General features: G+C 40.3%; 1 protein-coding gene across 1 annotated transcript in view; it reads left to right on the forward strand.

Moving 5' to 3' along the window:
• The first annotated feature begins 13,237 nt into the window (after positions 1–13,237).
• The window catches only part of FAM241A (family with sequence similarity 241 member A), a 43,161-nt gene continuing 37,729 nt past the window's right edge, over positions 13,238–18,669 (forward strand). Inside the window, exon 1 of the mRNA XM_034959006.4 lies at positions 13,238–13,569. Within this exon, the coding sequence (XP_034814897.2) occupies positions 13,417–13,569 (153 nt within the window). The 5' untranslated portion in view covers positions 13,238–13,416. The remainder of the gene's footprint in view (positions 13,570–18,669) is intronic.

Here is an 18,669-nt window from a genome sequence, read left to right on the forward strand (position 1 = left end):
GAAGCCCAGAAATCTGTGCTTTTTAAAACCTTCCCTGGTAATTCTGATTCATGGCTAGTTTCAGGAACGGGGAGTATAAGGGGAAGAACACTTGTCTGACTATTAGTATTTAGGCAGTGTTACTTCGATAGCTATGAATGCATTCGACACATTTATTGAGCACCTAATATATCCTAATATTGAGCACTGTCTTAGTTCATTCAGGCTGCTATAACGAATACAATAGACTAGATGGCTTATAGACAACAGGCATTTATTTCTCATAGTTCTGGAGGCTGGGAAGTCTAAGATCAAGGGACTGGCACATTCAGTGTCTGGTTGGGCCTGCTTCTTGGTTCATAGGCAGTCATCTTCTCATTGTGTCCTCATGGGGTGGAAGGGGCAAAGGAGTTCTCTGGTCTCTCTTTTATAAGGTCACAGATCCCACTTATGAGAACTCTGCACCCATGAACTAATCACCTCCCAAAGTCCCCACCTCCAAATACCATCACACTGGGGATTAGGTGTCAACATTTGAATTTTGGGAGTACACGAACATTCAGTCTATAGCAAGCACCTAAGATAGGCTTTGGCATACAAAGATTAATAAAATGTGGTCTGCCAAAGAGTCTACATTCAAATAATGGGGCCAAATACATTAAAGTACAATGAGGTAAAAATATAATAGGATGTAATGAAAATCTATCCTGGAGAGTGAAAGAACTCCTAACTTAGCCTCGGTTTCCTGGAGGAGACATCTGAGGTGAGTCCCAAAGTTTGAGATATTAGTCAAGTGAATTTGAAGAGAGAATGAGGAGGAAGAAGGGACAATGTTCTGAGTCCCCCTACATTATACATATAATATCAGTAGTTGATGGTAGAAAGTGGGAAATGGGTGGGTAAGAGTTTGAAGTTTAGTTTGCAGGCAGTGGACAGCTATTGTAGTATACAGTCAATGAGATCAGATTTACATTTCAGTCAGATGACTTTGGCCAGATAAGTGGAATATAGATTTAAGAAGATAAGAAATGGAAATAGAAAAAAGAAAGAAATGGAAGGAGAAGAATGAGTTAGGAACCCATGGAACAATTTCAGGCAAGAGTTATTGAAGGTCTGATAAAAAGCAGTGAAAACTGAGATGGAAAGGGGAAGATAAATTTGAGAAAAATGGAGGCAAAAAGACAAAGTGATTGATTCGAAGAGGAAAGGACATGGAAGGGGTAGAAAAGGTGAGGGAGAGAGAAATAAAGGAGTCAAGGATGACACCCTCAGACCATGTTAGGCAAGTCATTTATTTCTAAGTGTCATTAATAAAATGTGTACCCTAGATGACCTCCAACATACTTTAAGTCTAAATGTCTATGCATCATTATTATATTGATGATTATATTATTCATTTGTGTCTTCAAAATCTTTTAGAGCTTGCCCTTACACTAAGGGGCTCCTGGATATTTGAAATTCAGGTATCTGCTTTCTCGAGTATTGTTATGTTCTCTCTTGATATGATGTGTAAATGAAACTTGTCAGCAGTAACAGTAGCTGCTGACAGCGTACCTGCCTATAGCAGTCTTCTCTTCTAAATGTGCTATTTCTGTATATTGTAGGTATGGAAGGAAGTTAGAGAACTGAGTAATCTCCCTCTCTTCTGAGCTATATGCTCCTTCATTTGTAACTCCCTCTGAGACTTTCTTTATTCTACATTGTTTTACTCTTAGTTGTGTACATGCTTTATATGTCCTATTTGGGCTTAAGCCCCTGAGAACAAGAAGGGTTTCTTAATGTTCTTTGTGCCGCTTCATATAAATTGTCCCCTACAGTGCCTTGCATACAGAACTTAAACAATGCATAGGTGTCTCTTTTGCACCAAGATTGTTAGAATTGTTAATAGATTATGAATAAACTGACTGGGTGAGGACCCAAAAAGCATTTTTTTTCTGAGTAGATAAACTACAATGCTCAAGGCAGTTCAAAAGTCATTCAGAAAGCCTTTTGCTTAGTTTCTTGTTCTTAACTGTGTTCTAGATAGATAAAGTTATTAAGAGACAGAGATATGGAACAGCAAAATATTATTAAAGGAGGAAAAACTTAAGATGACTCAAGTACAATTTGAGAAAAAGGCAACTATCATGGAAAGTAAATATAAGCAGTCATCTAGTTTTTAATTAAATGGATTTTGATAAATCTATGTAAGAGTCAAATGTGTACATTGTCAGAGAGCTAAAAACTATAACATCCTTTAGGTAATCTTATAAGTGTAATTGGAAAACACATGTCTAGCAGTTTGTATCAACTCTTTAAGTTTATTATTTTACCTGACAAACCACACAGTTAAGAAAGTTAAAGCTAAACAGTGTGTTGCTCATTCCAAAATTGTGCCATTAGAGACATCCCTAAGGATTTGACCTTTGCTCAACTGTCATTAAGATTATGAAGCCTATACCTCTTACATATGTTTCAATAGAATCATTTTTATAGCACATTGCTTTTTATATCTGTAAAATTTAAGACAAAATTTGGTTGGGCGCAGTGGTTCATGCCTGTAATTCTAGCATTTTGGGAGACTGAGGTGGCCAGATTGCTTGGACTTAGGAGTTTGAGACCAGCTTGGGCAACATGGCAAAGCCCCATCTCTACAAAAAATACGAAAATTAGCCAGGTGTGGTAGTGCACGTCTGTTGTCCCAGTTTCTCTGGAGGCTGTGGTGGGAGGATGGCTTGAGCCCAGGAGGCAGAGGTTGCAGTAAGCTGAGATCGTGCCACTGCACACCACCCTGGGTAACAGAGCCAAACCCTGTGCCCCGGCCCCCACAAAAAAAAAGCTTATGACAAAATTTAATTAAATAGTTACATTGCCACTATTCAGAAAAAGAAGGCAACGAGGCCAAAACTGAGCAATTTACCAGCTTCCTGTAATGGCTCAGAATAATTATTCTCCAGCTCCTGAACACCATAGTACACATTTTATTTGGGAGTGTCAATGATGTGGAAAGGTCCAAGTTTGACAAAATTTCAGAAATTAAGAATTAAGGACTGTCCATAATTTAAATATTTAAGAAGACAAGAAATCATTCACTTTTGATTTTGTTTTTCAGTTTCTAATGGGTTGCAGAAGCAGGCGGGAGCTGATTACTATTCACAGATGGCCTAAAGTTTATGTCTCCAGTGTCCTCAGGTTTCCCCATTCCCTACCTAAGTTCTGCCCTTCATGAGGTCTGAAAAAGGGCTGAGAAATCACAGGCTAATCCCATATTGCTCTTTCTCTATATTGATCAAAGTTTGGCAAACATCTTTTTGCACTTAGTTTACTTAAGACAATATTAGACTTTTCCCAAGATATTTTCAATTAGAAATTAAGCAGAGCAGGAGTCTTCAAAATAAGCATAGAAATGGGATGAGTTTTACAGGGTAAGGACTTTCGATCCAAACCTAATTAAAATTTAGTTATAGCTGAATCAGCTCTCACATTGATTATGTTCCAACTACATACTGGGCACTTTGTAAAACACAGGGATAGTAGTAGATCTCCCATCCAGAAACCTGTAGTCTAATTGGAGAGAGAAGCACATAAACAAAGGAGCTGCTACGATGTGGTAAATGCTAGGACAGACGTATGCACGTATTATTGAAACTCGCCTTCTTTGTCTTTTACACCTAGATCAGAATTGGCAAATGCATGTGTCTTAGTCCATTTGTGCTGCTATAACAAAATATCTGAGACTGGGTAATTCATAAATAATAGAAATTTATATCTCACCGTTCTTGAGGTGAGAAAGTCTGCTATTGTTTGGATGTTTGTCCCTTCTGAATCTCATGTTGAAATGTAATCCCCAGTGTTGGAGGTGGGGCCTGGGGGAGGTGATTGGATCATAGGGGTGGATTCCTCATGAATGGCTTAGCACAATCGCTGTGGTGATGAGTGAGTTCTCACTCGGTTCACATGAGATCTGGTTGCTTAATAGAATCTGGGACCTCCCCCTTTTCTCTTTTGCCTCTGCTTTCACTATCTGATGTGCCTGCTCCCCCTTTGCCTTCCACCATGATGATGAGGCCCCCACCCAGAGCAAATGCCAGTGCCATGCTTCCTGTACAGCCCACAGAACCAATTAAACCTCTTTCTTTAGAAATTACCTGGCCTCAGGTATTTCTTTATAGAGGTGCAAAAATGGACCAACAAAAATCCAAGATCAAGGAATTGGCAGATTCGTTGTCTTGTGAGGATGCAGTCTCTGCTTCCAAGGTAGCACCTTTAACACTGTGTCCTCATTTAGCAGAAGGAAGAAGGGCAAAGGGGGATGAACACTATGTCCTTACATGGTAGAAGAGCGGAAGAGAAGAAATCCACTCCCTCAAGCCCTTTTATAAGAGCCTAATCTCATCCACAAGAGCTCTGCCCTCATGACTTAATCACTTCCTAAAGGCCTTACCTCTTAACACTATCACATTGGCCAAAAGTTTCGTGAATTTTAGAGGACACATTCAGACCACAGCAACATGACACTGTGCCATCACTCATATCTCCTATTCCATAGCAGTCATTCTTTCCCAATAAATTTTCACAAGCCTTCTTGTGAAAATACAGTGTGCCACGCAGTTGCTACCAGTAACTGGAACATGAGATGAAACCCATCTGCCTCTCCGTATCTAGGCTTACATCTGCTAGTACCGTATTGGCAGATACTATTTGGGGTCTGATTTCTTGCCCAGCTGGAGATACATACAGAATTCTTTAATTTCTGTTTCAGCTTTTTGCATTCCCTGTTAAGTCAACCACTAAGTTATTTACCATGTGAAGAAACCCAAGATCCAAGCTCATTTGCAGAGCATAGATAACAGATTTCCCATATGCAATGAAAAAGCTAAGCATACCTCATGCTATCAGCTCCATTCACGTAATATTAATGCTAACTAATATGTTTTGAGTATAAACTTAGATGCCAATAATACCCGTTATTTTGCAAATAAAAAAACTGAGGATTAGAAAGAGCCAGGATTGGAATCTAGCGGCAGAGTCAAGTCTCAAGTTTTAGAATTGTTAACTGCTAGAGTGTTCCACCTTACTTCTCCAGATCCTGGAGAAGTGCAGCATTCCTTCCAGAATTTCTTGATTCTCTTCATATATACCATTTTTAAAAACTCATTGAAGGCCAGGTGTGGTGGCTCACGCCTAAAATTTCAGCACTTTGGGAGGCTAAGGAAGGCAGATAGCTTGAGCTCAGGAGTTGGAGACCAGCCTGGACGACATAGTGAGACTCTATCTCCATCGAAAGTACAAACAATTAGCTGGGCATGGTGGCACCTGCCTGTAGTCCCAAGTACTCGAGAAGCTGAGGCATGAGAATTGCTTGAGCCTGGGAGGCAGAGGTTGCAGTGAGCTGAGATTGCACCGCTGCACTCCAGCCTGAGTAACAGAGTGAGACCCTATTTCAACTTAAAAACAACTCAGTGAGAGTAATAGGCTTAGCCAGGAAAACACATACAGGAAAGCAAATTTAGAAAAAATATTAACAACTGGACATTCCAGGTGAACACCCTGTGAATGTTCACTGTACTATTGCAACCTTTCTTAAGGTGTGAATTTTTTCAGAATAAAAATGTGGAGGCAAAAATGTAATAGACCTAATTTTCACTGAGTAAGGAGGGTTTTTCTCATTGCAGAGTGTTAAAATAATAGATACCTTGGAATTATAATAGGACAACTTATATGTATATCAAAACATTTTAAAGATCTTTGGGGAGGTGTTGGCAAAAATAGCCTTAGATAATTTAATTATGATGATTAAGACACAGCATAAGAAAAATTCCTTCTATCCTTTCACTTTTGAGAATTAGTATCTCCAATCAGAACAACTTGACTAATTGGAATAAATGAAAAGAACAGCAGCCAAGGCACTCAGGTTAGATCTAGAAGAAAAGTCAGATAGAAATCATAGAATTTTTTTTTTTTTTTTTTTTTTTTTTGAGATGGAGTCTCGCTCTGTCCCCCAGCCTGGAGTGCCACGGTGCGATCTCGGCTCACTGCAAGCTCCGCCTCCCAGGTTCACGCCATTCTCCTGCCTCAGCCTCCCAAGTAGCTGGGACTACAGGCGTGCATCACCACGCCTGGCTAATTTTTTTGCATTTTTAGTACAGACGGGGTTTCAGTGTGCTAGCCAGGATGGTCTCGATCTTCTGACCTCATGATCCGCCCGCCTCGGCCTCCCAAAGTGCTGGGATTACAGGCGTGAGCCACCGCGCCAGGCTGAAATCATAGAATTTTAAAGGAGAGAGAGATTTTTCAAATTGTCTGGTTCAGCCTGCTCATTTTACTCACTATGAAATTCAATAGCAGAAATTTTAAATAAACTGCACAAATGTCTGCAGCCTGAGAGTGGCAGAACTAGCCATTTCTCCTGTATCCCAGTTTAGAGTTTATATCACTCTGATTCCTTTAGTAAGTGATGAAGAGCTGACTCAACATGGCTTATGGAAAAAAACTGGGGACAACATTATGTTGATAGATTTATGGGTTAACATAACTGAGAAAAGCATACAGGTGTAGCTCTAATATTTGGAGTAGCTAGCTAAAAATATTCATCTCTCAATCATGTATTCTGCTGGGCTGACTTCATTCTTATGCCCTATATGGTTGTCCTCCTGCAGTTCCAAGCTCATACCATCACAGGCCAATCCTGTAGACAATACTTTTCTTATAATACAAACAAAAGTCCCCAAATTGAGTTTTATTGGCCCTGATTGGCCTGACTTGTGCCTATTCTTGAACCAATCACAGTGGCCATGGGAGATGGGGAGAGTAAAATGCATTAAATTTACTTAGTAAAAGCCATATTCTCCATTCCAATCACAGACTGGGAGTGGGAGACTGGTCAATAAGAAAAGCTGGGGTATTGTTAACAAAGGAGTAGGTACACCTTACTGCTCATCTGTGAGTAATAAATGTGCTTTGCCTAAAAGAAAAAAGTAGGTACAGATAACAATAGCAAAACCCAACATTTATCCATAAATAACAGTAAAAAGAATAAAGTCTAAGAGAAGACAAAATCACTTTTTAAAAAAGTTTGAGGCCAGGCACGGTGGCTCACGCCTGTAATCCCAGCACTTTGGGAGGCTGAGGCAGGCGGATCACGAGGTCAGGAGTTCAATACCAGCCTGGCCAACACAGTGAAACCCCATCTCGACTAAAAATACAAAAATTAGCTGGGCGTGGTGGTGGGCGCCTGTAGTCTCAGCTACTCGGGAGGCTGAGGCAGGAGAATCGCTTGAACTAGGGAGGCGGAGGTTGCAGTGAGCCGAGATGGTACCACTGCACTCTAGCCTGAGCAACACAACTAGACTCCGTCTCTTAAAAAAAAAAAAAAAAAAAAAAAAATTGAAAGGACTGTCACCAAAAAAATAATAATAATAAATAATTTGTTCTTTTGTACTTCAGAAATGAATTAGGACCAAGAGGCAGAGGAGATAAGGATACAGATTCAAGTCAGGACATGCAATAAACTTTCTAACAATTAGTATTAGTTATTTGGTAATTGAATAGGCAGTATCATGAAGTAATGAGTTTCCCATAGTTGGAGGCCTTCAAGCAGAAGAAGGGTGACCATCTACCAGAAATGTTATAGAAGGGATCCTACGTTGGGTGATAGCTTGCTCTAAACCGCCTCTGAGATTCCTTCCAACTCTAAGATTCTAAATTATTGAGAACAGCATGAATAAAAGATCCAAACTCATTCAAGAACTAAATAATTCAACAAAAGGTAATACAACTTTCATCTATGAAGTTGAATCAACCAGACTTTGGGTGCCAGCAATCCCATTTTACAAGAAAAACAGATATAGATCTTTTTAAATGATTTATTTTTAAATTACAACATTAAAATTAATTTTACAAGGAAACACATCCCCCAGAGTCACATTGTCCAAAAAGCCATTTTAAAATTTTATCTTCCAAATTTGATCTTTTTGTTCACATAATTTCACCTCTGTGAGACTTATTTCCTAAGCTGAGAAGCTAAGTCCTGAATTACTCTTTTTACCTGCCTAGCTCCTGGGGTACAGGATAACTGAGTGACTCTGTGACTACCAATCTTCATTTTTTCACTTAACATTATATTTAAATGTTTATCACATTGATATAAAATCTTTACCATTTTAAGGTTTTACATATTTGTGTTGGTATACCACAGTTTACTTAGGCATTTTCTTACAGGAAGACATTTAGGCTACTTTCAGCTTTTCACTATAATTCTGCCTTGAACATCTTTATGCAAACAACTTTTCCCCTTTTTGTTTTTTAATTTTTACTTTTATTTTAAATAATAATTGTACACATTTACAAGGTTCAATGTGATGTTTCGATATATGTGTACATTGTGGAAAGATTATCTCTAGATAATTAAGTTACCCATCAGCTCACATATTTTTTTTTATGGTAAGAACATTTAAAATCTACCCTTTTAGCAGTTTTGAAATATGCATTATTATTAACTATGGTCACTATGCTGTGCAATAGATCTCAAAAAGTTACTCTTCCTGTCTAACTGAAACTTTGTACCCTTGGGACAACATCTCTCTGTCCCCCACCCCACCCCTTTTTTAATTCTTTCCCAGGACTGGAGTTAGTAGGCCAAAGGGTACGGATATCTCTGTGGTTCTGAGTATGTATGCCAAAAGAATGCTATCAGTTTTCAGAGCCACTAGCAATGCCTGAGTTTAACCATTTCTCTAAAATATTGTTCACATTAGGTTTTATTCGACATTTTAAAAATTACTAACAGATATTAAACAGTGCTTAATAATTGTCTATATTTCCACTTTTTTCTCTAGCAATGAGTTTAAATAGCCTTCTCAATACTTTTTTTTTTTTTTAATAAAACAACTGTTAGTCTACCTTCCTACTGTAAGGAGAGAACTCAGCAGTGCATCTGAATGCAACAGAATCACACTAGAGAACGTTAATAGAGCAGAGAGGATAAAAATTAATTCCAACCCAGGCATAGTGGCTCACACCTGTAATCCCAGCACTTTGGGAGGCTGAGGCGGGCGGATCACCTGAGGTCAGGAGTTTGAGACCAGCGTGGCCAGCATGGTGAAACCCCGTCTCTACTAAAAATACAAAAATTAGCTGGTGTGGTGGCACACGCCTGTAATCCCAGCTACTCGGGGGTCTGAGGCAGGAGAATCGGTTGAACCCAGGAGGTGGAGTTTGCAGTGATCCGAGATTACACTACTGCACTCCAGCCTGAGTGGCAGAGCAAGACTCTGTCTCAAAAAATAAAACAAAAATTAATTCCAACAGAAAGAGCAAATTTCTCCTTCTCCTAATCAGAATGGACTCCCTGGGAAGGCAAGAGAGCATTAATAGAGCGTTGTTTAAGCTGATACAGCTTCCTTAAACTGAAAGAACACTAAAGGAAGTGAGGCCTCTCCAAGTTTCCTTTCCTTGAAATTTACATCAATTGTGCAAGAACCATAGTTTCCTGGAATTTTGGTTCAGATTCCAAACATCTCAAAAATAATTCCCTGTGCCCTGCTAAATAAAAAGGAAGCAGATGAAAATCATATGAGGAAAATTAAAGCATATAGGAAGCTTAGAATAACATTATAGTGTGTCAAAAATCAAACCAACAAATGAAGTTTGGGGTAGTTTCCACAAATAACTGCATTTGTTTTTCTAAGATTGTATTACCAATTGAGTCCAGAACTCTCTGATTTGCTCGTTTCTCCCTCTGGAAAGATGCACAAATGAAATAAGAATAGAAGAACATTAAAAATAATAAAGGCATGAAAGTGAAGGATTAAAAGTCCTTGTTCCCATAGCAACTGCACCAGCCACATTTGCACTAGACAGGCCATTCCTTAGACGTGCATCTGTTTCTTGCACTTATTTATTTCTGAGAAAGCACAAAACACACTAATAAAATCACAACAAAACTCCATATGATTTGACTTTGGGAGGCCAAGGTAGGTGGATCACCTGAGCGTAGGAGTTCGAGACCAACCTGGCCAACATGGCAAAATCCCATCTTTACAAAGATACAAAAATTAGCCTGGCATGGTGGCACACACCTGCAGTCCCAGCTACTTAGAGAGCTGAGGCAGGGCAGAAGGATCGCCTGAGCCTGGGAGGTGGAGGTTGCAGTAAGCTGTGATCGTGCTACTGCACTGCAGCCTGGGTGGAAGAGTGACACTCTGCCAAAACACACACACACACACACACACACACACAAACAAACAAAAAAAAACCACTACATATGATTTGAGACCAACATGTTATAGTTGCCTAGGTAATAACAATCTTATATTTCCCATGGGAAACTGGCAGTGCTAGCTTTATGTGTATATTTTTCACATTGTGCAGCAGAGTGAAAACAGCCCTCTCCTCCCATAAGATTAGGCTGTAATCTGTTTAATGTCTTTTGTGTAAAATGCTAGATTTATTTAAAGAGGTGGTTCTCCAGATCTCCAGGAAAAACCAGACTCTATGAACAAAAGAATAACAGCTTAAAGAAAAACTCACTCACTAAATTAAAGGTAAATGATATTAGGAAAAAAAAAAAAAGGTTCTGCCTTCAGTCCTAGGTGGAGATCCAAGGATTCTGGCTACTCTTTGGTAAAAGTTCTTGGCTTCTGCCAAGAAAATAACACAAGAATTGGATTAAAATGAAGCTTCATGAGAATAGGGACCTAGACCTGGGCCAAACGCCTAGTAGTGTTCAATAAGAGAATAGGGACCTAGACCTGGGCCTAAAGCCTAGTAGCGTTCAATAAATACCTGCTAAAAAACTGAATTAATACACTTCTCAAAGACTCAAGAAGCCGGAATCTACAAAAGACCAGACAGTATACTCTAAAGGAATTTTGTAAGACTTGTCCCCTAAGCTGAACAAAGCTAACCTCTGTATTGTACCTGCCCAGCTATATAAATACTCTGTGCCTTCTGAGTCCTTTTATATATAAGGAATTTCTGCTCACTTTAGCCTGATTGAAGAGTGCATAGTTGTTTGACTTATCAAGTTGCCAATCAAACGCTATGAGGGAGAACTTCAAAATGTGCCTTAGTTCATGGGGTTGGCAGTAAAGAGCTGATGTTCTCTGGGTTGCTGTATATAATTCCAAAGCTTTATCCAAAAAAGTCGATTTTTATTTTTTTATTTTTTTGAGACGGAGTCTTGCTCTGTCACCAGGCTGGAGTGTAGTGGCGTGATCTTGGCTCACTGCAACCTCCGCCTCCCGGGTTCAACTGATTCTCCTGCCTCAGCCTCCCTAGTAGCTGGGACTACAGGCATGTGCCACCACACCCAGCTAATTTTTGTGTTTGTAGTAGAGACGGGGTTTCACCATGTTGGCCAGGATGGTCTCCATCTCTTGACCTTGTGATTCGCCTGCCTCGGCCTCCCAAAGTGCTGGGATTACAGGCGTGAGCCACCACGCCCAGCCAAAAAAAAAAGTTGGTTTTTATAAGAAACACTACTAATAGGCAAACCAAAATTCCAAGAATGAAAATGTTGCCTTCAGGGGAAAAAAAATGAGGCCCATCAGAGAGGCTACTGGGTTCCCATGGTGACATTTGTTTCTGATTGTATGTATATAATATTAAATACTCTTTTCTGGGGTTTTAAAGACTTTTAAGAAAGGGAATGAACCAGATTCATTTTCTTTCTAATTTTTGATATCCAACGGCATATTTTCTGGCCCCTAGAGAGATTGTTTGTGGGGGAGAGACAATCAGAGAGGGCATGTGTGAGAAACTATGTGTGAGAGATGGTGTGTGCGAGAGGTTGTATATGTGTGAGAGAGACTGTATGTATGTGAAATCATGTGTGTATGAGAGGGATTGTGTGTATGAGAGATTGTGGGTGTGTGAGAAAGACTGAGAATCTCCTGACTACAAAAAACAGGAAACAGTTCTTTAAAATAAGCCTATGAGAGTCTGCCTATTTTAATTCCTTCTCTGGGCCTGAAAACATTTTAATAGAAGATCCCAAATAACTCTTACTCTTCTCCATGTGTACACATGTTTACTTTCCATATTTACTTTTCTGTATTTTACCTGTACAATAACCCATCATTTTCTCAATGTACAGATAAGGCATACACAGAAAAAATGTGATATTTTATTTAAACACCCCTCCATTTTCCTTGAATAAAATGGATGGAGTAGTACAAAAAATAATTATCAATTGGATATACTCCCCTCACCACCCACTGAGAAAGACATATTCTTACCCAGTTACAGAAAGATACATCATTTGATACACCATCAAACGACCCAAGGCTCCAACAAACAACACACACTAGGAAGCACTCAACAGAAAGGGACAAATACACAGACCTTCAGTGAGACACTAGGAAAGGAGGCTAAAGGAACAAGAGGGACAGTGAAATGTGTGTTCCTTGAAAAGGATGGGCAGATACTCAGGCAAGAACAGGGGGACCCTGCTGGAGAGTGTAACTGGGTGCATGTGTGTGTTTCTCTCTCACATACAAACCCACACACACTCATCTCTTATACAAATGCGCTTTCTCTTAAATATATCCATTGGCTCTCTGACACAAGTAGTTTCTCTTTCACACTTGATCTCTCTCAGTTTCTGTTGTTCCCTCATACAATCTCTCTCTCACACAGTCTCTTGCATACACATACAATCTCTCTCTCTCTTTCTCTCTCTCTCTGAAACGGGGTCTGGTTCTGTCGCCCAGGCTGGAGTGCAGTGGTGTGATCTCTGCTCACTGCAGCCTCGACTTCCCGGGCTGAGGCGATCCTCCCACCTCAGCCTCCTGAGTAGCTGGGACCACACTGCCACCACCACGCCCGGCTAATTGTATTTTTAGTAGAGATGGGGTTGCCCAGGCTGGTCTCCAACTCCTGGGCTCAAGCAATCTGCCCGCCTCGGCCTCCCAAAGTGCATACAATCTCTTATACGCAGTTTCTTTGATATAGAATCTCTCTCACACACACACACAAATCACGCTCAGCGTCTCTCTCACACTCTCTAACGGTCTCTTACGCACACACAATGTCCCTCATACATACACACAGCCTCTCTCATCATGTACAATCTCCCTCATGCAGTGTATGTATGTCCATAGTTTTTCACACAACACCCTTCTCTCAGTCTGTCGGCCTCTCTCTCAATCACACACACACACACACACACACACACACACACACACACACACACACACACACACACCGTTGGCCCCGCCCCCTGTCTTGGCCCCTCCCCTGTATGGCTCCGCCCCGACGGCCGGGGGTTGGGCGAGCCAGTGACAGGAGGGGCCGGGCTGGTACTTCAGGCGCCCAGGCCGGCGGGGCGCGCTCCGGCGGCTCCTGTCAGCGGCGGGTGCGGCGGATCCCAGGGCAGCCTTCGGGCGGTGGCGCTGCCTGGTGCGTCGCGGCGTGGTCCTCCGGCGGCTGTCCGGGGCGGCAGGAGTTGGCTGCGGGATGTGCTCAGCCGGGGAGCTGCTGCGGGGCGGCGACGGCGGGGAACGCGACGAGGACGGGGACGCGCTGGCGGAGCGGGAGGCGGCAGGGACCGAGCGGGATCCCGGGGCGAGCCCGCGGCGGCGCGATCAGCGGCCGAAGGAGAGCGAGCAGGTGAGCGCGGGGAGGGGCGGCGGCGAAGCGGCCGGATCGGGGGCCGCGAGCCCCGCCCGGCGGTGGAGGGAAGGGGCCCGGCCCGCGGGCCGCGCCGCAGGTCTGCCCCGCGTGGGCACTGGCTCCGCGGCGCTCTGGGAAGTCGCCGCTGGGAGCTGTTAGACGGCGCTCCCGGGAGGAGCGGCGGGGTCGCGCGAGTGCAGACGCCAGCGCCGGCCCCGGGGTCGCGTGTCTGGCGGGGTCAGCGTGGCTCGTCCCCTGGCGTCCGGCAGAGGATTCTCAGGCTGGCGCCCAGGGCTCGGAGGAAATGCCCTCCATAGCGGTGATTTATTTAAAAGCCTCACTTGTAAACACTTCTTTTTCAACTTCGAGTCCGTGCCCTGCGCCAGGTTTAGGAGCCGGCGGCTCCCCTCCCGCCCTCCATCTTGCGTTTCCGAGCCCACACCTAGCGTGTCTGGAAGGTGTGGGTGGATTCCGTCCACGCGCAGCGCTGAAAGCATGAGTAGGAGCGGGTGTTACAATGGATGTCTTGACAGGGACTCTCCCAGAGCACGTTCTTCATAAATACAGATGAGATCAAAGCTTCAGTTAAAAAGTGGAGAGGCAAGAATATTGCTTTCGGTTAGTATTATACTAAAGAGAAAGAAGTATAAGAGGCCAGCCATAGTAAGGGAAAAGAGAAGTTGCGTAATTTTTTAAACTCGCTGACTTTATCTCATTTAAATAAAGTGTGATAATGGGCATTATAACATCAAATATCTTAAAGACTAGGCAAAAGGTTTAATTTTAAAAATTGAATTGTATGTTGGATGAATTTTCTACAGCAAATACAGTATTTAGACTTTCCAAATACCTGAGGTAAGCCGCTCTTTAGACTCACATTAAGGAGCAGGAATTCAAATGATTATTGGCCTTTATTACAGCCTGTACTGTTAGGACAATTAATACCTGTCTCTCCTCATCTTTCTTCATCTGTCCTTTCTGTCACATTTCACAAATTCCAGTATCATCACTAAATGCATTAATAGATGTATACCTTATATTGTTTCAATAGGTTACTTAGGAAACAGAGTAACACTGTGCGGCACACAAAATATGCCTTAGCGTTAGGTTTGATCACCACGTGGAGTGTAATTTTTCATCTGTGACAATATAAGAGAAAGTGACTCAAGCAAATAATTTGGTAGCTTGTTCTTCGGATTCCCTTCCTAGTGGTTTTTCCCGTTAACTGTACTCATTTGCTCAAGGGCTTGATTTCCTCCAACTTAAATTGCTCAACTGGAAAAGTGAAGAAGACAGCACAAGAATTCCTTTGGGGGTGGGGAGGGGGTGCATTTGAGCAGGGGTTTCCAAAGTAAATTTTCAAATAGTTGTAAGGGAGCATATAAAAATACTTCATTTAAGCTTCTGTGTACTTCATTAGTATGATTATGTAGACATCACTAATAGTTGTGGTCTTTCCAAAATTGCTTATGGTACAAAGTAAAAGGATAAAACAAAAAATGAAAAGTACATCTTAGAAAACATATCACTTTGCATACCTGCCTCCTTCATTGAATGTCATGAAAGTTCATTCTCCTGTACTCCTTTGAAGTGTTATTTTTATCATTCTCTTTTTGCCTCAAGATTTATTAATGTGTTCTAAGCCCCCATACACAATAATTGAAAATCACACCGGAGATAGGCATTTCCTACTGCATTAGCACCAAAGAAGAATTAGTCAAGAAGCCAAAAATAAGCAAAAAATTGGTGCAACCCAACCCATTGGTGTAAAAAGCAAGCTTTTCTGATAAAACGTTTCTTGGTAATGTTATCACAAAGCCTTGTTTTCTAGTTTTTTTCAAGTCCTGTAAATGAAATTATGCATTGCCATGTAATGATGGTAGAAATAGTATTACATGTGTAAAGATATTTGAGGAAGAAACGAAACTAACAACTATGGAACATATCCCAAGGACTCATTTTATTTAGTTTTTATTTAGGGAGATGGTTTTTGTTTGTCCTGTTGGTTGGTTTAAGGATACAAGGACTCCACATTACAAATGGAATATTTTTGAAAGATTGGTTTCTAAGTTAATGATTTAGAACTTAAGGTGAACTTTTCCATGAAAACAATGATATAAACAGAAGCAGAACCAAAACTAATTAGCTGGAAATGAGACAGAGGCCATCTTCCTGCCGTCTTTTCTACTTGGCACGCTCACTTCGTGTTCCAGAGTCATGGATAGCCTCATGGGTATTGAGAGGAAATTAGAGGCAGGAGCTAGCAGAGGCGCTCCTTTTAACCCAGAAAAGAGCTATGGTTGTATGCTCTTGAACACCATAGCTCCAGAGGCACCTGACTTGTGCTCCTCTAGCTCTTTCAATGATTTTGTCAACACCTAATTTTCTGTATTAAGTCCCTTTCTATTTCTATTCCCCTCACAGAGTTTGCCCTTTCCTAATAATTTGATGGAGGTTTCTTTCTTGGGCTGTTTCTCAAGCTAAATCCTCGTCCACATACATCCCTTCCTTCACTGATTTTTCTTTCCACTTCTGTCTGAAAGGTTCATTCCTTTTCCTCAACCTGGAAAGCTCTTTCATCAGCTTGTTATTACAATACCAGAACAAAATGTATCTTTATTTTGTTACTTATTTCATATATATATGAAATATATATATATAAACACCTAGTATTAACATAGGTGTTTTATTACTAGTTAAGATATTGTCTGCATCATTTTTAACAATTTGTCTTTAGATGCTACTCCATTTGAGCAAAAAATGAAGGTTCTTCTGTCATTCTGGCCTGAGTCTTTCCAGGTAGGGCGATTGACAAAGGATGCCTGGTTAAAACCAAGTCACTTAAGAAAGGAGGCCTTGGGAGAATGAATCAAGTCCCATAGATGAAGAAACTGTGCCAGGTTTGAATAGGATCAGGTGTCTAAAGAGAGATAAGCAAGGGAAAGAAGCAATTTCAGGGAATGTCCAGGTAACTGAAGGGACAGGACACAGCTATTCCATATATGTGTTGGTAATTGTGTGTATGAGAGATGATCCAAGTATGTTCATGAGGGTGAATGCCAGGTGGCTTTATGTAAGAGTTTCTGTGCCCTGATGCATAGCTGGAAGGCTAAACATCTCTAGTCCATTATTATATGCCTTAAATGTCAATAGCATCTGCTTAGATGTGGCACAATGTACAGGTCACTCACAATCTGAAATAACCTAACATGACCCTCTTACCTAGAGAATAGGGAAGTCCCATTATCCTTAGATTGACTTTCGAATTATTAACTCTAGCTTTAACGTCTTTATGATTATAAAAGTAATGTGTGCTTTGGAAAATTAGAACTATAGAAAGATCTAAAGAAGAAAAAAGCCTTGAAATCCCACTCTGAGTAATATTTTGATATCAAATATGAAATTTGGTATTACTACAGTATATTCATTTGCCTATGTGTATATGCATATATACACACTTTTTTTTTTGAGATAGGGTTTTGCTATGTTGCCCAGGCTAATCTCAAACTACTAGCCTCAAGCAATCCTCCCGTCTCAGCCTCCCAAAGTACTGGGATTACAGGTCTGAGCCTTTGTGCCCAGCCACACACATATTTTTAACATGTTTTAATATAAATATAATTTTGTGTCTTCTTTTACAAAAGGTTGTGTCATTTTCCCATGTTATGGAAATTCTATGTGAAAACTCTCTTTAGGGCTGCCAAATAATTCATTCCCCTAACACCGCACATTGAAGTTGCTTCAAGCTTTCTTTTATAAATCATGCTGTCTGAAAATATTTGCTTGTAAATCCTTAAACTTCTACCCTGGTATAGATTCCTAGAAGTAGAAGAACTAGGTCAATGAGTCAAACTCTTTGAAGCCTCTTGAAACATCCTAAAGAATTTAATTCAAGAAAGGTTGAATTTACACTTGCAGCACTGGTGTGTAAAAAGGCCAGTTGGAAACCATCCATGCCAGCAATGAACAATATAGTTTATAATCATTGCCAATTTCATAGGTAAAACTTCTATCATATTGTAAGCTGTTGCTAGAGAGGTTTACTAAACCATTCATATACTTATTAGGCATTTGTATTTCTTTTTAGTCATTTTTTTTCCTTTTGGCATTATAAGGATATTAATCCCTTATTTTCACATTGGCTGTAAATATTTTCTCTGCTTGCTATTTACTTTATAATTTTATTTACGTTTTTTAAAATTTGCTAATGCTTTGAATTTTTATTAAAGGAATTTTTTTTTGGTAATTTCGTATATACACACACCACTCACATGTATACACATATCTCTTTCTATACATATTTGTTAAGAAATTTTTTCTAATCTTACAATCAGTTAAATATTTGCCTATGTTTTCTTTTGTATGTGTGCATTTATGGTTTAATTTTTTACTCTATATATTTAATCTCTTTAGAATGATTTTCTATATTGTATGAAGTATGGAGCTGATCTTTTTTTGTCCTAATCATTGAATAATGTACTTTCTGCCTTGCTTTATAATCTTTTGTAGTATTAAGGATTATATTAAAGTCTGTATTAAGTTTTTATATTTTTGTTGGTATTATGAAAAGGATTTTTTCCATATCATATTTTATTGGTGGTTTCTAGCTATTGGCTTTTATGTATTTCATTTTTAACTGGCCACCTTTCTAAATTTTTATACTGGTACTAATAAATACTAGTAGCTCTTAGACTTGATTCATTTGCATCTTCTAGGTATATAATTATCCAGTTTATAGATAAAAATAATTTTGCTTCCTTTCAAATGATAATGTCTCATTTCTATTTCTTGCCTTTTGCAATGCCTAGAACTTTCAGAACAATGCTGGCTCATAGATAAATGTAAGTAAATAAATGAAGGAACTTCTGTAACAGCATTTGCCAAAGTGTGTTCCATGAGATGATCTGTTAAAAAGAAAACAAAATGGGGGGTTCAGTGAGGGGGGTCCATGCCTTTTGATCTATCAGTAGAAATATGATTAACAGTACAGATTCTAGATCAGGGATACCTGGGTTTGCCTTTTATTGACTGTAACTTTAGGCAAGTAACTAACCTCTCTGGGCTGCAGTTTCTGCATCTGCATAATGGGAATAATTG

The sequence above is a fragment of the Pan paniscus genome, chromosome 3, assembly GCF_029289425.2.
Source record: "Pan paniscus chromosome 3, NHGRI_mPanPan1-v2.0_pri, whole genome shotgun sequence".
Lineage (NCBI taxonomy): Eukaryota > Metazoa > Chordata > Mammalia > Primates > Hominidae > Pan > Pan paniscus.